At 34.0% G+C, this 23,325-nt stretch overlaps 1 protein-coding gene across 9 annotated transcripts in view; it reads right to left on the bottom strand.

Annotated features, from left to right (window-relative positions):
* The window catches only part of Tenm1 (teneurin transmembrane protein 1), an 875,459-nt gene that overhangs the window by 244,246 nt on the left and 607,888 nt on the right, over positions 1-23,325 (bottom strand). For all 9 annotated transcript variants that reach the window (XM_070039761.1, XM_070039760.1, XM_070039769.1 and 6 more), the window contains 5 exons: positions 22,440-22,639; positions 21,026-21,236; positions 15,922-16,023; positions 13,033-13,227; positions 9,782-9,982 (listed from right to left, as the gene is read on the bottom strand). In XM_070039761.1, the coding sequence (XP_069895862.1) occupies positions 9,782-9,982; positions 13,033-13,227; positions 15,922-16,023; positions 21,026-21,236; positions 22,440-22,639 (909 nt within the window). The remainder of the gene's footprint in view (positions 1-9,781; positions 9,983-13,032; positions 13,228-15,921; positions 16,024-21,025; positions 21,237-22,439; positions 22,640-23,325) is intronic.

Genomic DNA, 23,325 nt, shown 5'->3' with positions numbered 1-23,325 from the left:
TATTTGCCTGCTTTCTACCCTTTGGCCCTCAACTGACTACTCTTAACAATTGCTAAAAACATGATTGATTTTTAACTTCACATTACTTTAGAGGCAATGAATAAATTAATGACACATGCTTCCAACGTAAAGCCTCACTGTTTACTTATTTTAAAGCTTGACTAAACTTGTTGGTTTTGTGTAATATATACTATTTATTCAATATTTATTATGTTATTATCTCTAATAACATGCGATATTTGGCTTTTTGTGCTTGGTTTACATTGATCAGCATGATAATTTCCAGTGCCACACATTGTCCTTCAAATGACAAGCTTTCTTTTGTCACTGAGAAGTATTCCATGTGTGTAAATGTGTGTGTATATGTATGTATATGTATATGTATAGCATACATACAATATATAAGTACATATGTATACAGACATTGTATACACTAACATATATAGAATTTCACCATATGATCAATGTAAAAATTAAGGGATATTTTAGTTTTCTGTGCAAATCTTAAAGAAAAATATCTTCTGATTTAAATGCAAAGTTTTATTTTCATTTGTTTTTCTGTTGAGGACACAGGGAAACACATAATTAATCACATTGGTGTTTTGTGTTCATTGGGTTGAAGCTAGAAAGCTATGTTGAAATTAGATGCTCTTTAACCATGGCTTCCTTAAATGATGATTACATTTCCTATCTTTCTTTGCAGCTAGGTGTGTTCATGTGACTAAGTTATTGGTGCATGCGATGTAAGTCAGTGCTTCTAGCAGTAGTTTCTGTGAAGTTCTGATAAGAGAGTGGAAAAACCACTCCATTTCTTCAACTTACCTAGAATGAGAATGGAATAGGAGAAGCGCTGGCTAGTACTGTGTAATATAGAAATAAAGGCCCCCTTTTAGAGACTGTAGAGTGGTGAACTGAAAAGAGCTACTTTCTGAAATCATCAGACAAGCTTTATATTGTCTACTGGTAGATTTGTTTTTCCTGAGAAAAATTTATATTTCAATCTTGCTTAAGCCACTCATCTTTTTCCTTCAGGGAGGCAATTCCTGTTGTTGAAATCTGGTCTTACATCATCTCACATACGACCAATACAAATTTTCTTGAATTGATTTTATAATGAAGAGAAGAGCACAAAGTAAGGCATTGAAAAGAAAGAACTACTTTGGGCCAACGTCATAATAAAACATCTTTCCATGTTCTACAAACACAGGAAGTAACACCACTTTAACATGGACAAAAGAATGAAATAACTTTGGGATAGAAAGGATTTTCATATTCCCTAAAATTAATTCAGCTTTCCAGTGTCTGAAAATGAATTTCTTTGAGACAGCTACTAATTTATCTCCCACTTACAAAAGATTTGTCTTTGAAATGTGTCTTTAAAATGAAAATTGAAATATAATGACAATAATAGCTAGCATTTATTATTATGATTTAGTGTCTACTATGGGAGAAGCACTATGCTGGATGCTGCTCATATATTATGTCCTTTAACCCCTTACTACTACTTGACAAGATAAGAATAATTGCTCCATTTGCAAGAGCTCAGAGATCCAAGAAACTTATTCAAGGTCACACAGTAACTTAGAAGTGGAGCTAAGATTTGAGATTGTTTTTGTCTGAATTTTTCAATGCTGAATCTTTGGCAATTTTCATAATATCCTGATTGCTAAGAAAAAGATCTTGGGATTCTTTTCTGTACATGCTCACTGCCAGCTTTCTAAAGAGTCAATAGACATGTTGACAATGGAAAAGAAACATCCGCTGAATTTGAACGTATTTCTCTGAATGGTATAGAGAACAAAAAGCCTAAATCAGAAATCCTAAGAGTTGTTTCTCATATTAACTATGTACATACTAAACTGTGTGACCATACAGAAGAAATTCAAACTTTCAGGGACTAAGTTTCCTGATCTACAGAAGTAGAGGAACTAGGTACTATCTAAAATCTCATCTAGTGCCATTATCCCCACAATATTGCCAATAATTTTGCCAAAGAAAAATGAACAAAAATAACAAAGGGAAATATCTAATAGTATTTAGAGTGTCTGAACTTTCATTGCCTGACATACTGAATTCAATTTTAAAAATAAATGAGCCTAGCAGAGAAGTGTGGGAGGCTTGCTTTCATTGTTGAAACTGCCTTCTCTTGACTCAATTATTAACCTCATGCCTTTGACTGCTATGGTTTCAAAACTATCTTTTCAACAATACTCAATATGTATCTGAAATGCATATTTGCAGAACTGTTTTGCTAGCATGGACTGAGTTTTCTGTACTCTAATATAGTTAACTGTACCTTAGTGAAATGTATTCTTACATTTATTTTTGTTGTTGTTGTTGTTGGTTGTGGGGCTTGAACTCTAGGCCTGGGCACCGTCCCTCAACAATTCAGCTCAAGGTTAACATGCCACCACTTTGAGTCACAGCACCACTTCTGGTTTTCTGGTGGTTTATTGGAGATGAGTCTCAAGGACTTTCGGCCCTAGCTGGCTTTGAAACGAGATCCTCAGATCTCAGCCTCTTGAGTAGCTAGGATTACAGGTGTGAGCCACCAGCACCTGGCTAATGCATTCTTGATTTCAGTGTAATTTACAGTTTTTTTCTCTACTTAGAAAACATTCTAAGTGCTGAAAATAAATTCAAATGTAAATTTAGCTTATAAGCACAGTTTGGAAATATATAAATTAGAATCTATAATGATTGATATGTCTAAGATTATTTGATGAGCCAAAACTCTGCCTGGTCCATCTGCTGATCTGGGTGACCAAAAATTCTTATAAGGATTCACAGTGGGCAACAGATGTTTAGCTAAACTTTAGGCCTGTGCAGAATTAAGTATCTATGTTGGGAATTGATTTAGAAAGAGAAATATGTCATGTAGAACTGGACTAACACTACCTTGCCCATGTAGTAGAAAATACCTCTGTATGGTATTTTCACAATAAAATAAAAGAAATGATCTGTTTCAGACTTAGGTCTGTGAGGATGTTAAAATCAAGCCTCTTCTGAGACTTCATCATTACCAGCCAGGTTTGGATGAGTTTAGTGGTCTGAATTTTCCCTTAATGATTTGAATTTCCATGTTTGTTTGGTCCCAAAAACTGTCACTCAAGATTTTTTAATTTAAAGTTTATCCCAATATTATACTATTTGAATGTTCCTGGCAGATAGAAATGTAAATCCTTCCAACAGGAATAATTTCTTCACATAGCACTTAGGAAGAATTCCGACCAATCTGAGCAACTCAAGTTAGAAAAGAAATAGAAACAAGAAAGAAAACCATCTCCAGTTCACGAAAAACAAAAGACCATAGACCTAAACCCACAAAAACAAAGACAATATATTTATAACATACAGGCTACAAAATAACCATGTTAGTGTATTTTAAAGAAAAGTAATAAAAAGCAGGAATATGGAACAAAGAAGTACCCAAAGATAATGAGACACACATATTTTTAGAAACAAAGAATAATCATTGAATTTACAAATTTAATGGAAGGGTTAAAGAGCACAATAATTACAACCAAACAGAAGTTTAGTGAACTTGAAGACTTACATGAAGAAATTATATCTATAAAATAACACACATGAGCAAAGATATGGAAAATAAGAAAAAAGTTAAAGATTTACAAGCTGGAGAAGGGTATTCAAAGGGGACTTCCCAAAGGAGAAGGGGAATCAAGATGCAAACAAATTTTCTATAGTTTGTAGAAGACTAATTATAGAAACATTGCAAATATAGAACAGGATAAAAATAATCCACAGTAAAATCTATTAAGAAAGGGTATTGAGGTATGAATTCTAATGCTGGCCTCAACTTTGAATCATGCCTCCTTCAGAGAGTTATTTTACCTGTAAAATGAAGAAATAATTATGTACCTTATACATCATGGATATTATAACTACAAGAAAATTTTTTCCCCTAGGTTACTGGAAATTCAGTGGCAAAGATACAAGGGAAATTCTTTATAGTTAATTCAAGCACCTATTCAGAGTCTCTGTGAGCTTGACCTTATCATGCATCTAAGTGAAAATTTATCACCTTCACTCTACTTAAGAACTAATCTCCTTCTTAGCCCTCTTGCTCTGCTCGCCAATGATTCAGAGGAATCTGTATGTAACTGAGATCTTTGTAGGAATCTGGAGGATATTTTGTATACTCAAAGTTCAAAAACATGTAATCCTAATTCTAAACATGTCTCCAGATTCAGGCCATAATGAAGAAAAATAGATCAGTAACTATTTGGAGATAAAGAAAACACTTCTCAGATAAGTGCATAATGTTTTTGTTACAAAATTGCTACTCTTGGGTGTCATAAATGGGATACTTTTTTGAATTTTCATTTTGACATACATGTGTGGAAAAATTTTACTCTTATCCATCTCCATGTTCTGGGCAACCAGTGGGTTTTTTGACAATTGAATCCTGGCTTCTTTCCACATATTTTAACAATCTCTACTACAAAGCCTTTCTACCTTCCCCTTCTTTGTCAAAAGACTGCTATGATACCCAGGCAAACTATGAAGCTATGTGTTCACTTTCTTCAAAGGTCATTATATATAGGGACGAAATACATGCGTTAGATAAATCCTTTTCCAGGTCTAGTTTTACTTTACTTACTAGTATTGAGAAAAATGGCAAGTAGCCATTAAACCCGGAAATCACAATACGAGTTTGATCAAAACCAGGAATGTATTCAGTAGTGAAACATAAGATTTCCTTATTTCTTTTTGATGTACCTGTTGATATGTCCAAATGTATCCCTTACTACAGTGTATTTTAACATAAATAAATGGACATCTCACACTCACATTTAACTTACATTTTCTTGTTTCACTGTTGTCTCCTTATTTAAATATGACCTTGGTTGTAAAAAAAAAACAATTTTTGAAGCTTTAGTGTCCTGAAATAGTACAGGTAGGTTTACAGAGCAGCATCTGCAAATTTACTTCTTACTGTAGACTTGTCAAATTGTCATAAAGTTTCACTGTATTTTTTTTGTATTGCTGCTTGCTAATGATGGTATAACAGGTGTGATATTTATTGTCTTGGAACAAAATGTAAAATCTGTCTTTTGGATTCATGAGATATTTGATATACTTTAAATCACAATACCTACAATATCAGGGTTATTAAACTAGCTGCTTTAATGAAAATGAGAAAATTTTAAATTTGGGGATTTTTTTACATTTAGTTTCCTTTTTCACTCAAGGTGGAAAAAAAGTCTTGGGGGTAACAAGCCATGTCTGAGTAGGATGAGCTGCTAGGAAATCATTATAATGGTATGATTTTTTTTCTATTTCATATCTACATTCCAAAGATAGTTCTGTGGATTCAGTTTTACACACTTAATTTGGCTTGGGATTTTCTTAAGGATGCTTTTGCTTTTCCTTTCCTGAGTTTAAAATGGACTTTCATTTACTTCAGTAATTCAGTGTTAATCTTTGGACTTTATGTTAGTAATATAGCTACTATGTTTCAAGTAGTGTTTATTTTATTTAATCAATCAACAGAGTCCCCTTAAAGTCTATCTTTTATGTTTTACTGAGTGGATGAAGAATTAATTTAAAGTAAATTTTGAGTACAGGCACAGATCAAAGATAATTAAATGTACATTAGTCATAAGCATTTTGTTCTTTTACAATACAAAGCACCATAATCTTTCCTTCCCTAACATAGGTCAGTGAATACGTTTTTATATCTGAATTTTTCTCAAAGTCCAGCAAATCTGTAGCATTATGATGTATTAGTACTCTTGCTAACTAGTTGAAACCCATTTTAAAATTTAGCCACTGTTTTTATGAAATCTGGGTATGTCAAAAATGGTAGAAGGTAAACTAACTGAAATCCTAGGTTCCTAATTTGACTACATCAGTGTCTTCTTTTCTACTGAAGATTCTATATTACAGTAACTTTATATGAAAACTTTTTCCTTCAGTGGTATGATTTGATTTATTTCTGTGTAGTCATTCCTGTGGCATGTGCAATATACATCCATTAGCACATATTGCTTGTTAAAATTGGGGTTTCAAGTGTTACTTCCATACATGCATACAATGTCCCCTAATTAGATTTACCACCTAAATCATACTCCTTTAAAATAGGTTCCATTGTTGCATTTTTCTTTTTTTTTTTTTTTTCTTGGGTCCGGTCATGGGGCCTGAACTCTGGGCCTGGGCACTGTCCCTCAGCTCTTCAGCTCAAGGTCAACACTCTACCACTTGAGCCACAGAGCCACTTCTGGCTTTTTTCCCCCCTGCTTATGTGGTGCTGAGGAATTGAACCCAGAGCCTCAGGTATGCAAGGCAAGCGCTCTACCACTGAGCCACCTTCCCAGCCCCTGTTGCATTTTTCATGCAATCATTTTTCATGAAATATTCAAATACTTGAACAATATCTACCTTCTTTACCTATATTTTACTAAAGCTTCTTTATCTAGTAGAATATATGGACCTACTGTAACTGTAATATGAGGAGGAAAGATATTGTGCACACAGGAAGTATTTTAAAAGGTATTAATCAATTCCTAGAAATCACTGAAAAGTGATGTTTTGTAAGTGTTAGACATATAGAGGCAAATGAAAAGCTTTTGATTATTGGCATTTTCAATAATGGGAGAAACCAACAATTTTTAAAGCATATGCTATTTCTATAATCAGGGAAAATTTCCCCAGCAAAAGTAATTATAAGAACCTTTTACAACTTCTTCTAATTATCTGCTTTAGTAGTAGACACATATCACAATCCATTAAGGAATACTTAACAACATAATGAGACATTGCTATAATGAAGACACATACACATTTATGTTTGTGTATGTATGTATATCTCTATACATAGAGGTACTTTTTAAACAGTGTTTTCTAAATATCAAAGTGTAAATGTCCTTCTAATGAGAATAAAACTAGTTGAATTAATATATTCTACCTATGAACATTATGGAGTTAAGTGAATTTATGTACTATATCCATGAACCATTTATAATAAATTTCAATTATCCAATATACAGGATGAAAAATTACAGATCTTAATGTTGAGAAAGACCTCAATGGTGCTTTGGCCTATCTTCTCCCATTTTACAAATGAAGCAGCTGAGACTCAACAAAATTAAGTGAATAACTCCAAGTGTCATTAGTATACATAGAAACAGACACACACACTGTCATCTGGATGGGCAAGATAGTTGAATGTGTTATGATGGTTTTAAAACCAACTATCTTCATAACTGATGTCTTTAGAAGTAAATCCCCTTGGATGTTGGATACTTTCTATATTTATATTTTCTATTGTATATCAAATAGCATATTCAGAAACATGTTAATTTATACTGCTTTATATCTCCCTAACTGATCAATCCACATTTTTTTCTTTTTGTTGGTCATGGGGCTTGTCCCTCAGCTCTTCAGCTCAAGGATAGCGCTCTACCACTTGAGCTACTTCCGGTTTTCTGGTGGTTTATTGGAGGTATGAGTCTCATGGACTTAACTGCCTGGGCAGGCTTTGAACCGCGACTTTCAGATCTCAGCCTCCTGAGTAGCTAGGATTATGGGCTCTCAGCTGATCAATCCACTTCTACAACACATTGACATGAGAGCAGATTGTGGGAGAAGTACAAGAGTCATCTTTTCTTTTTTTTTGGGGGGGGGAGTCCGGTCGTGGAGCCTGAACTCTGGGCCTGGGCACTGTCCCTCAGCTCTTCAGCTCAAGGCTAGCCCTCTACCACTTGAGCCACAGTGCCACTTCCGGCTTTTTTCTTTTTGTTTATGTGGTACTGAGGAATCCAACCCAGGGCCTCATGCATGCAAGGCAAGTGTTCTACCACTGAGCCACCTTCCCAGCCCAAGAGTCATCTTTTCTATGTAAATGCTTACCTCCCATGGAAATTGTTGCCCATCATTTGTCATAACATTGTAAGTCATTCATCCCATGTTTTATCACAAAGAGAGGGGAAAAGACTCTCAATTCTACACTCAACCGACTACAGGACCAGGAGAAACTACATTTTACAAAAGATAGATGGTAAAACATTTTACAGTGCTTATGCAGAAGTTAGAGCAATACTCTTAGAATAGTGAGATTTTAAAGTGAAGAGTTTAGGTTTTAAGCAAGAATGATTTGACCAGTGGTATATCCAAATCAAAAACATGATAGAACAAGCTTCTACTGTGGTCCTCTTGAGGTATTTTAAAAGACTACTACGTTAACCTTTATTACATGCCATGAGACTTCCCACTTAAAGAAGTCTGTATCAAATATTAATTTAGGGATGCCAACAATACTCAGTGTACCTAGAAAAACATAGTGAAAATAATCAGTAAACTGTTCATTGCTGGTCTCTTGGTATCAGAGAAGCAGAGTTAACACACTAATAGCTAAGCTTAGAAGAAGAAAATGATCAATGGCAAAGAGGATATCCACATTTGAAATGACATGATCCATTATAAGAATCAGATGTTAAATTGCTTCCTGTACTGAGCACACTCAATTAAAAGCCTGCACAGTGAGATCATCTCAATAGTTAAATATGCTCTGTGGGAACAACCTTTATGGAGCTTAAAAATCTCAGAAGGACTATTCCTATCATGACACTTGAGATTTGGAAGGCATTTCCTTTCCCTATTTTTCAATTTGGTAGTTTTATTAAGAAGCCATTAGTATGAGAGGCTGCTGAGTTTGGGATCATAGTTATTCACCTTTTTTGCTTCTATGAGCAAGAGAAGCTTCCTGTGGGCTTTTTCTATTGAATCCAGAATGAATGAATGTGGCTGTGGTTCAGAATTTGAGGATAAAAGTTTGTCATTCACTCAATTGGTCTGTGATGTCATTCACCTCCTTTTCATTAAGTTAATTTATTCACTAAAGCTCTGGTTCTCTATCTCACTTTAGTCTCTTTTGATAAGGGTAGGAGTATGAAGCTTATGTGAACACTAGACAGAGAATGAAATAAGTAGATAGGGTTCCTGTTTGGAGGTTTGTGACTATACAGGTCTATGACTTTTGATTAGTCATTTAGCCTCTCTGGTTCACAGATTACCCTTGTTTTTTTTAAAGCATATATTTCTTATTCATTATTCATCATTTATCTCTCCGGTCAGACTCCAGGGCTCTCTAGTATAGGAATTTTTATTTTATCTTCATGATGTATCCCAAAAGCTTAACACATGGCACACAGTAGGTGTTTAAGAAAAAGTTCTTCAATAGATGAACTGAACATTTTTTCATACAGCAGTAATGTTAGATTATTGTAGAATGTAAAAAAAAATCCCAAAGTATAAAATCAGAGTTAGTGCAAATCCCTGCCTGCATTTACATCTACATAGTCATCAAATTCTGTTTCTTAACCTCTATGGCATCTGTCCTTTCCTTTCCATCTGCAATTAAATTTCTTTTTATCAAATTTTCATCATTTTAAAATGTATTATCAAACCATTTCCAGAGTTCCTGGGCTACGTTGTGGTATATTAGGTGTAGTAGAAATGAGGATTATTCAACTTTAGGAGATTTGAAAGAACCTGCAAATAACTGGTAGTAGGAAATTTGAGAAATAACTGCAGGAGAATATAGAATCAGGACAAAAAGTCAAACACAAATATCTACAGCAGTGAAAAACAAAGATAAAACAACAAATAGGTAACAGCCAAATTGCAGTGAAAAACTAACTCACAACACATTGAAGTTGCTTGTGATTTACGATAACATAACACATCATATTTTAAGAAGTACTGCCTTAGGGAAAGATTAGAGTAGAGGAAGGTGAAGTAGGAAATAAGTCCAATGTACCTGTGGAACAGTCAGATCCAGTCCACTTGGGGTCACAACTGCATACTCCAGTGTCCAAAAGAAAAGTCCCATGTCCTGAGCACTGTTCTTGACAAATAGGAAGTGGCGTTTCACAATTGACTCCTCCCCAGCCAGTAGAACAATGACATTCTCCTTTTACACAGATGCCATGGCTGGAACACATTGGATCTAAGCAGTCCTCTGAAGGTCCAAGAAAAGTGAGAAGGAAGGTTAATAGGGAACAGGTGTGGGATAATGGAACAGAGATATTCACATTGATTTCCTAGAATTATATCATTAATGTTGCTTTAATTAGGCAATAAAATGACTCACTCAAACATTGTGTCCAAACCAGAAGATTATTAACACTTAAAAATATGGTACGGTATCATAAAGGTTACAACCTAAATTTGGAAGAAAACAGTCATACATATGCTGTGTGAAATTGAGAACAGTTTGCAGTACCCCCACACAAATGGGTGGGTGGACCAGTATGGCCCCTCGAGTTGGAATTTTTCATGTCATTCTATATCTCTTCTGAAATTAGAATGATAGCTTTTATTTTGATGTGTCTGGGAGTTTATATAAAAATTTTAAGCTTTGATTATTCAAGCTATTGTGCAAGGTGCTCACTGTTGCATGAAATAAAATTTACATGTTTATTATAATCTCTCATTTATTCCTTAGAAACATAGAAAATACAACATTTTAAACTTAATTTAAAAATTCTTTTCTTTATGTATTCTCTTTCTATCAAGACACTCTGATACAGTTTTCAATGTCTTAGAATGTGACAGAACCAATTCCTTTTGCCTGTGATTTTGTGAGTCTGGAAATTTTTTGTGTTTTAACAAATGTATGAATTATTTGAAAGGCAGGTTACAATGCTTATCTGGAGAAAAAGTGTTTTGTGCTTTTGAATGAGTAATGTTCCATGAGAAATGGACAGGTTGACTTCCACATGAATAAGATGAAAACAAATAACTTATTACAATGAAGATTATTCATTAAATTAGTTTTACAACAATGGAAATAGATTGATACAATTTACTTGCATTTGCAAAACTGTTCTAATTTTAGGGTGTGGCTTGTTATCACAGAATAGATTAAGTCTAACTGAACACTATTGTAATTAGGGTCATTTGCCATTATAATTAGCCTAAGGTCTCAGGGTCATTCACACATTACTTTAATATTTAAGCTAATCAAAAGATAATTACCCAGAGGTACATCTAATTTAATTCATTGTTTTGGGGGGAAGTAAGCTCCAGAGTATAGAATTACTTTTAGTCCAAGTATAGTTTGTTATATTAAGGTACAATATTTTTAGTAGATAAAATAATATTTAACTTAATATAATGTAACAACCTGTTCCATTGTGTTTTCGTGTTAGTCACATTTATATGATGTGAGTGAAACAAATCAAGGGCAAAATTGAAGGTACCATGTATAGGTAATGTGCTGCATGTAAGAACATAGGATGTGAACTGAATGCAAGACAACTACTGCTGTTTGGTGACAATTGATTGCTACCGTGTACTGATATAGGCCCATGGTACAGATTTCTAATTGTAAAGAACTCAAAATAGCAGCTAAATATCAGACTTTTCTATTTTGAAATTTTAAAAACTAAATCACATCGAGTAACAATAATTTTTAAAAACCACATCATATGTGAACCAAACAACACCCATCCATAGGTCTGGTTCAGATCTTGGGTTCTTCGTCTATGACCTCTCATTTTAAATACCTTTTCTGTCCTATGTTTAAAACTAATACCCTTAAATAGGCTAAATATTATTCCTTGCTAGATTAGCTATTCTACAAAATTTCCTCAGTGCCCTGGAAGAGAAAAATTTAAGATAAATACTCTCATAACTGATTACAAAATTAAAATTAGAATATAATGAATTAGGATACATGATTTTCATTGAAAATTGTAGATACTGTCTAGTTAACTGTGCATGTCCACACAGATACTGAATTTACAATTTCAATATAATAACTGCAGTTTGATTATCACAGAAATACTTTCTAATATAAATTTAGGAACTCCAGTAACTTTGTTAGGCCTCATGCCATTCATTGGAATAGACAGAGTTTTCATACCAAAGTCCTCTTGCTGCTAATTGAAGGTGGAAAACTGAAGTCTTGCTTATTCATTGAGTGGAATGAAATTAAACCCTTTAGAATGCTGTGTAATAGTCTTAATGAGCAAATCTTTAAAGAGCAATTATAGTGCATTTTCAGCAGCCCCTTCCCTGAACAACATTTGTGATGAAATCTTCTCCTATAATGGTAATGGTTTAAGATTATTTCTGAAATCAGATGTATTTGAGGAATGTGGCATGAAAAAGGTCTGATTACTAACAAACTTATTTTCCAATGTGTTTCTTCAAATGATAAAACTATTGCCATTTCAAAATATTTTTGTGACAATTACACTGGGTTGAATATACTATAAAGGCATTGCTCTGAAACTCATTAGTCAAATTCCTACTTCTTTTGGCATGGAGGTTGTTTCAGCATGAGGTATATAAAAATACATTATATATAGAAATAATGAGATTAGTAATTATAAACCACTCCTAAAGAAAACATTGGCAAAATGATTTTAAATGTATATATAGCATTATTTTTATTATATTCTTCAAAGGAACGTGTTGTAGAACTCATTCTCTAATAATGAATGCACATGAATTAACAGAAAAGTTATCTATATGGAATTTCCCATTATAAATCAGTGTTAGATAGCCATACCTATAATCTGAGCTACCAGGAGTCTGAGATTTGAGGATCATGGTTCACAGGCAGCCTTGGCAGGAAAATCCATGAGACTCTTATCTCCAATTAATCACCAAAAAGCCAGAAGTGGAGCTGTGGCTCAAATGATAGAGTGCTAGTCATGAGCAAAAATGCTCAGAGACAGCACTCAGGCTCTGTGTTCAAGCCCTGGTATTGGCACACGCCCACACCCACAAATAAAACCCAAAATCTATTTGAAATGAGAAGGAATATACTACACTATGGTATCATAGTTACAATCTCATTTATAATATTAGATATAGTCAGAAGAGATATGAGGTTACTTGATCCTAACCCTTTATTCCTTGTAGTAAGCTGATGCTGAACATGTACTGTTTGAAAAAACAAAACAAAACACTTGCATCTCTATGAGAAGTACAGATCCACACCTTGTAAAATTCAGTGAGAGAAAAGCCTGAAGAAATAGATTGAAATAGGATTCTGACCTTCCTCACAGATTTCTCCTTTGTATCCTGGCACACAAATGCAGACTCCCATAATGCAGGTACCATGGCCAAAGCATGTTGGGTCAATGCATTGTTCTTCGGGAACATCACACTCTGGCCCTTTCCATCCATTCCGGCAGACACAGTGTCCTTTCTCATATTCTCCATTGCCACCACACAACACAGGGCATGAATCTGCAGAGTGAATGTGTAATGTTTTCATAATGCTTTCAAAATTCCTAAAGAATTCTCTTTTGATTCCTGTGTAATATTTCAGGCAATGGTATTGCTTCTCTCTTACTCATGATTAAAGAAGCATATAGTCACAATTAACAAGTTTTCCTCTCCTTCATGTCTCCCACTTACCAGTGTTTAAAAAGAAATGTACTCATTTCCTTACTTACTTTTACTTTTTCCACCACATTTATAAGAAATAAAAGAAACATAAAAAGTTTTCCTCTTTCAGGAGTGGAATAAAGATTAAATGATGAAGAGATCTTGAGTGGAAAAAAACTATTTTCTTTGAATTCCACCATTCTTTTAAACAATTATTGCTATTATTATTGTTATGTTAATGGAGGGTTTTCTCTGGGACTTTAAAAACTAGCAAATAGAGGGATATACATATTATACGATTATTTAAAAGGTAGCAAATGGGGGTATAAACATTATATTATTTTTTAAGACTGTATAGTTAGGTTCATAATGGCTAGATGATAGATACCTACTTCCATTACGCATTGCGCATTGCTCTCGTATGTCTCTATATTAAAACTATAAACTTTTTTAGTACAGAGACTCTATATTGTCTTATTCATTTGTTAAATATCATCTATGGGGCTGGGAAGGTGGCTCAGTGGTAGAGCGCTTGTCTTGCATGCTTGAGGCCCTGGGTTCGATGCCTCCCCACAGTATAATCCCTGCTTTCACTATATTTGATGTCAGTATAACTTGTGGAGGAGATGGGGAAAAACCAGTTGTTTAAGGATACAGGTGGACCTGTTGCAACGATGAGAAGTACAAGTTGTCATGTCCAAAACGAGCTTTGCAACATCGGTGCGGGGGGGGGGGGGGGAAGGGGGGGAAGGAGAAGGATTGGGATTGGTGGGGAGGGGGGAGGCTGGGTGCAATGCTTGGTAAGAAATGTACGCATTATCCTGCCCATGTAATTGTAACCCCTCTGTACAGTATGTTCACAAATAAAATTAAATTAAATTAAAAAAAATAAAGGACTAACTGGAACCATTAAAAAAAAAAAAAAAAAAAAAAAAAGAAGTTATACAAAGAGTTGCCATTTAATAAAGCAATTTGAGTCTAAAAAAAAAAGAAAAAAAGAAAAAAGCCGGAAGTGGAGCTGTGGCTCAAGTGGTAAAGTGCTAGCCTTGAGCTGAAGAGCTGAAGGACAGTGCCCAGGCCCAGAGTTCAGGCCCCATGACCGGACCCCCCCCCCAAAATATCATCTATGACCTATATATACACTCTCCCACTACTCCTCAAGATCTGTCTTGGTGCTGTAAACCAAGTGTTTTAGAATTTTCTGGGACTAATCTAAAGAAACTAAATGTGGGAGAAACTTAAGATGAAAGTAGTTATAGACTGAAAGCATGAAGAATACAATGGAAATGAAGAGACACCATATCTAAAATAAAAGCTACATGTCTAGATGTGTGATTCACCAAAAGTGAAGGAGACAAAGAGAATATGTGATAGAGACCAATATTGAAATTCATTCCATCTCTGAATGAAGATGGCATAATGAAACTCACTGAAATCTGTTGAGTAATGAGGAATAGAGAGAGGGGGAAAGTGAGAGTAAATGAGGGGGTTCTTCTGACTAAATTACTCGTGTGTGTGTGTGTGTGTGTGTGTGTGTGTGTGTGTGTGTGTGTGTGTGTGTGTGTGAAATACCACGGTGAACCCACTTGGAGCAATTAACTTACATTTAAAAATGAATGACAGGAGTTTAATACAGTTCCTGTCAGGGTGTAGGTATTAGTGGGAGGGGAGGATGAATAGAGAGAGTAAGGATGGATGTGGGTGGAATATGGTCAAAATGCTTTATGTAAATGTGTGAAAATTACATGTCATTGAGACTGGGAAAGGCAGAGGAGGATGAGAGAGGATGACAGAGGGAGTGAGTCTGATCAAGGCACATTGTATGCATATATAGGCACATCAAAATGAAACCTGCTGGAAGAACTAGTTGATGCTAATTAAAAACTGGGAAAAATACAATGCAAAGCACTTAAAGCTATGGGTGAATGTAGGAAACAGTATAGTGTACTGTTTAACTTCTACATTTCCATTATTTTTTTTTAAATTTTAATTTTATTTTCCATTGTTTTAACTTCTAGGCCACTCATCAATTTGATGATTAGCCACCTTTTCTGGACCCACTAGTTTGCATAAGTACTTACTAACTGTCCACTTTTAAACAAAATTTACTGTGTTTTAATTTAGGGGGCAAATATAAGCATTATGTAATCTAGGTTCACATCTCCAGTGTTAGGTAACCTTGGAGAAATTGCTTAACCTCTCTTTGATCATCAAAATGGGATAATTGTAGATCTACCTCATAGGACTATTGTAGAAAGTAGGAATTAAAAAGAATTCAGGGCTGAGACGAAGCTCAGTGAAAAAGCACTTGCCCAGCGAGTGCAACATCCAGAGTTCGATCCCCAAAACCAATAAAGAAAACACATATAAGAAAACACATATAAAAGGTAATTCACCATATTTAGAAAAGATTTAGCTAGGAAGTGCTCAGCTTTTTGTGGTAGGGGTTAAGGGTATTGCTACAGCTGCTGCCAGTACTACTATTGTCAATATCATTGCTACTAAAGTGACATCTATCTCCCTAAAGCAATCAAAGTAACTGAGTAACATTACCTCTAGCACAGTCAGGTCCAAGAAATCCTGGGAAACAGTGACAATGGCCAGAAATACACTCTCCATTTCCATTGCAATTGGTGGAGCAGTCATCCATTATTTCTATTAATATAAAGGGAAAGAAAAAAATGAGCAAGACTTTAGGCCAAAAATACCTTGATATTTCTTTTCTGATGAAAGAATTTTGCACCTATACCAATCTTGCCTTCTGCTGTCTTCAGAGCACTTTCTGCTCAAAATCAGTTGTGGAAGATTTCTGTAAGATATATATTGTTGGAGATTATAAAAGAACTAAAATCCAACCTCATCTTTGAAGTGATAAAGGGTCTAGATTAATTGTATTGAGACAATAAAGTTAAAATACATGAAATTTAATAAGAGACTTTTCAAAACCCAAATAGGCTTAAAAATAAAACAAAAAATAAAGACTACTGTTTATTCTCCAAAGTTAAGGTGTAGCAAATAAAGTTTCTTCTTAGCAACTTGAGATATTTAATCTAGTGTCCTGACAGCTTAAATATGATAATAAGTATTACAATTTCATTAAATCATGAAAATGGAAGGTTTTTAAAGTTAAGTGTTCATGCTAAATTCTCCAACACTAAAAGCATTAGAACCTAAGTATTTTGTTGAGAAATGTCCTCTTGCCTGTAAATGCTTATCAATTCTTTGCCATTAATTTCATTTCAATCCATAAGGACAATAGTTTATAGGGTAATTCGGAAGGCTTTGAAGGTAACCATAGGCAGTTATGGTGACATAAGATGTGAAGTTCTACATAGTAACTTTTTGGAAAATGTATACTTTTACAAATATCAAATTACAAATAAACCATAGTTTAATGTTACATGCTGGCATAATAATGATCAAATTATGAACCTATACGTCATGATTGTTGCTATGATTTATTGTTGCAAGTTTTTTTTAGTGTGTGTGTGTGTGCATGTGCACACACATGTCCGCTTGCACACACACGTGCATGATAGTTTCATCCTCTTCCATTATTCCTTTCTATAAATTCTCCATGTTTATACTTTTGGAACCAGAGTTTCATGCTTTGGCTTACGAAATTCATGCTTCTTCTATATACCCATTTTCCTTCATTTAATCCAAATTATCTTCTTCACTAATTTCATTTGGATAAGATATCCAATCAGAAGGGAAGAAGGGGGTGATCTTATGCATAAGTAAGATAATCTTGTAGGCTTTTATAGTAGAGAAGCCTGGGCTTCAGCTCCAGTTCTACTGAGTGTACTCTGAGAAATGTAGCCTGATAATCTATGTTCTAATACAAATGTCATAGTGTAACCTGCAAAAGCTCACTATATGAGAACTAACGCTTTAAATAATATGTGACACAGAGAACATGTGATTGTATATATTGCAGTTCTGCCTTGGGCAGAATAAAAAGCAACAGAAAGTAGTATCTCATTCCATTGGGGGATCCTTAGAAATTTGAGCATGAATCCAGTGACTGTATGGACAGCTACCTTAATCATCAGCCAGGAGAGATCACTCTTGTTACTTCACGTGAACACATTAGATCCCACTTTGCAGGTCTATGATAGTTGGTTTATCTGATCAGTGTTTGAAAACTAAACCAGATAACAAGTAACACATACCATTAGCTGAACTACTTCTGAGTTGGCTAGAATGTGACATTGAGGAAAGTGTCAATCAGTATCAACTTATTACAATATTAGTTATTTCCAGAAAAATAATTGTATTATTATTTCACAAGTAATTTTAAAACACTATAAAAAGCGACTTGGGTTTTGCTTAGAGTTGAAGTGATTACTTTTCTACTTATCTAGATTTCTTGAACCAAGTAATAGTGGCAGTTCTTGAATCTATATTTGAATTCTTCCTGTCTTGATTGGGTAATAAGAGGACATGAAGAAAGCTTTCAAATGTCAGTAGAGCTGAATTTCATTTTAAACAAGAACCTATTGACAATGTTATAGAAGCTGACTTCGGAGATTTGTTACTTTGAAAATAGCTGCTAACTAACCTGTGCTACAAAATTAAGGTTTAAAAACCTCTACATCTTATTAACTTATCTCAAAGCCACTTCTAGGTCCCCACTGCCATACAGAGCTTAAATCCAGTTATGCAAATGAGAAGAAAAGGCAATAAAAAAGGTTTAGGAAGCTTTCACTTCCATTGGGTATCAAAGATACATTCAGACAGCTTGGAGAGGCAGAGGCAGATGAATATAGTAGTAAAGCAAAACTACCTATTAACAAAAAGAAAGTTTTTGTTTAGGTTGGTCTATAGTAGGTATCACCTTCTATCTTTTAAAGCTTATTTCACAATCATTTCTGAGACTCTAGTTCATTATTATTATTAATTTTGAAGTGACATGATTAAACCCCTGTTTATATAACACAAGAGGAAGTTTTCACATCTATGTTAGTGGGATAGGTTTTGCTTCTGGTAGTTTTTCTCATAGGAGGAAATGCGTAAAGGTAACAGGTAATTTTATGGAATGAATATAGGTTAAAAGTCATGTTCTGGGGCTGGGAAGGTGGCTCAGTGGTAGAGCACTTGCCTTGCATGCATGAGGCCCTGGGTTCAATTCCTCAGCACCACATAAGCAAAAAGAAAAAAAAAGCTGGAAGTGGCACTGTGGCTCAAGTGGTAGAGCACTAGCCTTGAGCTGAAGAGCTGAGGGACAGTGCCCAGAGTTCAGGCCCCACGACTGGACCCCCCCGCAAAAAAAAGAAAAAAGGGAAAAAAGTCATGTGCTTTGAAATCAGACATACTGGATCTCAAATCTCAATTTTGTCACTTGTTGACTGACAGACCTTGTGAAATTTATTTATTCTTCCCAAGTCTACGTTTTCTTATTTTTAATTTAAGAATCACTATGTGTAAGCTCTCAGGATTTTGATGAGAATCCAATAAGATAATTGAATGCAAAGTGTCTGGTAGATTGTTTGAGAAACTATCCCTCTTATGTAGCATATATTATCATGCTATGGAGCAAGATGCTTGTGATCAGGGACTATTGACTACTCTGCCTATACTACTGAAAAATTTTATATATATATATATATATATATATATATATATATATATGCCATTTAACATTAACAATAGTACTTGTTAATTTTATGCCCATCCTCATAAGTAGTAGGCCAAATGTAGCTACAATGCACTGGTTTTAACATTCTGAAAGAGATGGATGATCAGCATTTATAACACATTCACATAAGCCTTACTTTGTTTAAAGACATATATTAATGTCTTTTCACTCTGAGATAAACTATAAGAACATAAAAAATCTAATGGAAAAATAAGGATAAATGATTTACATGCCTTCGAATATTTTTAGAAATTTATTTGAATTTTCTTTAAATGGGACAGTAGGAGAATCATTCTGTTGCTTCTATTATTAAAAGAACAATACAGAATAAAAATAACTGTACCTCAGAATCAAGAGACAAATATGTAATTGTTTGTGAAACTGACAGCTTGATATCTGGATGACAGAAATGGATCTCACAGCTAGTGATCCATTTGGGATGAGGTAAGCTACAGGAAGACGTTCCACGCATATTTCTGGGCCTACTGATTTTCAAAAAAGTTAATAGTGTGGTTAGTATTTTTAACTTGAACTGAAATATTAAACAAAAGAAAGAAATCCTTCACAAATATTTTGTATCTTTTAGTTTCTCTAATTTCTCTGGAGAAAATATCTCTTATAATTTAATACCATTCATATTATCAAAATTAGGCTTTGATATTTTCAGTGTGATAACTTCAAGAGATGTATTGTGTGTGCCAAAAGAGTGACATGAGTGAATATTTTAAAAACTAATTTAACAAATTCTTTGTCTTTTGAAGTTGGAAGATCAGTGAAATTTTTCTTTAGAGAAAAAAATAAATCATCAGTACAATTTTACAGCTTTTCTGATTACTTTAAAGGAAAGCTTTTAATAATCTTATGGCTGGGATACCATTTTCTACACACTCAAGGTCTTCGGAATCAAATAAAAATAGAACATAATTGTTATAAAGAGCAGATGGTATATCTATTAACAGTCAACACCGTCTTCCTAAACATATGGCTGAGCAGGTTAACTAAAGGATAAAAATGGTGAGATCTGCGTAGAAAATTGACAGCTGTAAAATATTTTCCTTTTTTTTTAAAGACGTGTTTGAGAGAAATTCACACAATATAATACTGTGTCTATGAGCTATTTACCCTCAAGACTCTAAAATTGCTAAAATGCTCAGCTTTATTCACACAAAGGGTTATGGGGAATGAATTTACTAAAAATGACAAAAGACTGAGATGTCTTTGACTAACTAAGGTGACAGAGAATAAAAGTGTGTATAGGCATTGTATTTACAAAGAAAATGTTTTAAAAAGCCCTGAGCTCACTGAAAGAGTCATTGCAATGATTATCAAACTAAAAAAAATTCTGCAAGAAAGGGCTTTGAATGAATATTTTTCTCTAACTTTTTTATGTTGAATTTTTTGATGCCTTAATGGTTCTAGATACAGTTGTTCTAAAGGACTGCATTGATGGTAGGGTTTTTTCTGTTTTAAAGGGTATTTATTTTCTTTTTTAATAAGATAATTTAATAATAAGAAATAGGCTTCTTTCATTTATTTCCTTCTCCAAATTATTTCATCTATGTAGTCTTGGTAATAATATTACCCAAGTCATTATTCATGTTGAGAACATATAAAAATATAAATGGCAAATGTTCTGGATTAGAAGAAAATATGGGAGAAATTTTTTTTAAAAAATCTTAGAAAGGAAAAGAAAAAGAAGGCAAAAAGAAAACACAAGAGGGAATATTCAACCCTTCCTGTTTTCCTTGTTAAATAGAGAAATAAAAAGTGATGATGGAACAAGAGAAAATGTAAACCAAGATGATATGACTTTAAATAAATATGTGTCTATAAAAAATCTTAGCCAGCACTTAACATCAATGAGAACCATAACAGTGGCTTTTCTCAGTTACCTATCCTGAGTAAGAAGTTTAAGGTAGAAGGAACAATAAGTTGAAATAACAACTGTATTACTTTTCATCATCTATGTCTTTTTAGTTTACTCTAAGTGTAAAACAATAGCCAAAAAAAGCTTACCAATTGCGGTAGTTAACACGAATACTTGTTCCATCTTTTTTCCATCATTGTAAAATGCTAGATACCAAGGCCCTTGATCCATATACTCTATGAAACCTGTCTCCTGGAGCGAGGTTAAAATTAGGTTCCTAGGAGAGTGCTGGGTATCGTCAGAGCCTTTGGAGTCCTGCTTCACCAATTGTTTGCCATCCATTAGCTTTACAAAATCAAACTGGAACAAACATAAACACAAATATAGACCTGAACTACTTTTATTTTGGACTGATAACCATCTCTAATTTCAATGGATTTATTTAATTCACCTTTGCTTTGGGGATCTGCAAAGTGAGAAAGAAGATTAGTAAAGGATAAGTATATTTACTGTCAAAAGCATTTATTAATTCTGAAAAAAATTAATGCTATTTTTATAAATGTTATTCAAAATAGTTGTGTAAAAGTAAAAAAAGACTTAAAAAAGAAAAATATTTATTATTACATAAGAGAATCTTGACATTTTACTGAAGTGCCTAATAGATGAAAGTGGAAAACACATAATCTGCTTAGAAATGTGACCTTTACAAATTAAAATCAGTTTTACTTTTTAAAATAAATAAGTAAACAGTCAAAAATTTAAGAACATTCATCATAATTTACTGCCTTTGTGGTTACAGATCTAAATATTCAAAGGACTGCTTTTACTCTAATCAGCACATTTCTTTGCAAATTCATCTCCTAAGAATCACGTTTGAATGGCATTCTGATTCCTTGTGTATTCTTAGGTAGAATGTAAGGTTTTGACTCTAGTAGTGTATGTAGGAGTAAAAAGCATAAGCTAGATATTTATTTCTTTTCATACCTCTTAGATAAATCAAAATTTCAAATGGTTTAATGTAAGGAAGAAATAAGGCAAGTAAAACAAGAGAAACGAGGTGGCTTAGGTTTATAAAAAGGCTATGTAAACTATAGAATTTTTACATATTGGAGTTATGAACTATCGTTCATAGAAAAATTTATACCTGTAAGACACAACCTGCCTTTCCATCTCATCTCCCACAACTGTCTGATTGATGTGCATTCCTTCATTGAACAAGCAGGTGAGGATATACTGAACCACTGAACAGGGTGAAGGCAGTGAAGCTAAGATGAAAGGGCTGTGAACTCAAGATCATTCTGTTTCAGGAAGCAGGGATAGAGTTTAGAGTATTTTCTTAAACCTGCTTTCCTGAAACTACTCTGCTAAATGTATTTTTTATTTCTCTATACTAGTTTTATTTTCATTAGTTTGAGTGTGAGTATTTTGGAAAGTTCTTCATTGCAATGATTTTTTTTTGTTTCTATCACTTTTGACTCCTACACACTCCATAAATCACAAACTGAATTGTTCAACCCACCATCCTCTAAAGGGGTTTAAGAAAATACCTATTATATCAAATACCTGAGTATGTGTAGGGGGAATGTTTCTTCTGCCATAAATCCCCAGAAGAGAGTCCTTGGCTAAAGAAATATTGAATTTCAGATATATAGGATGGTGGATAGTAATCTGGAAACGCCAGAATAAGCCAGGTGGAATGGTCTGCATAACCTGTGCACCAATGTCGACTTCTCCAGTGTCAATTGCTCGTCCCTTCTGAAACACTGGTTTGAAAAACAGAGAAAATTACATATCAGATTAATCTTTTTATATAAAGCAACACGTTCTTTTTCAGCTTTTCAAGAACAGATCTATGAAAAACACTTGCTCAGCTTTTTCTTCCTCCCCATACCACCCATCTTTCAAGGTCTTGTCCAAATTAAATAGCTTCTAAGGAGCCTTCTCTGACCAAGTACTATATCAGATTCTTCTTTCTCCTAAATTCCTATTGCATTTATTTCAATCAATTTGATTCATTTTAACCATTATTTACTGAGTTCTGTCTTGATAGCTACAAGAGTTACAAAGATGAATAAGATGCAGTTTGCTCTCAAGGAGCTTTGAAAATCACTGAGGAAAAGGTATATGTATACAAATAACCACACTGTGAAAAAAAATAAGTTCTCTGGGTATCCCACAAGTGAAAGTATGTGTTAGTTACTTTTAGCACTTTTCACTATCTAATATAACATATATCTTCATTATTTATGGTTTACTGTGTTTACCCCCAGTAGAAGGCAAGCATTATGAAGTCGAGGATAATGGTCGTTTGATTTCATTTTTATTAAATATATTTTTTTATTGTAAAGATACTGTACAGAGGGGTTACAGTTACAAGAGTAAGGTAATGAGTATATTTCTTATTGAGCATTGTTACCACCTCCTTTGTTTTTCCTCTATCATCCCTTCT

This window comes from Dipodomys merriami, unplaced genomic scaffold, assembly GCF_024711535.1.
Source record: "Dipodomys merriami isolate MVZ:Mamm:240054 unplaced genomic scaffold, mDipMer1.0.p SCAF_3, whole genome shotgun sequence".
NCBI lineage: Eukaryota > Metazoa > Chordata > Mammalia > Rodentia > Heteromyidae > Dipodomys > Dipodomys merriami.
Note: the sequence above shows the minus strand (reverse complement) of the source record. Positions and strands in the feature narration are given on the sequence as shown.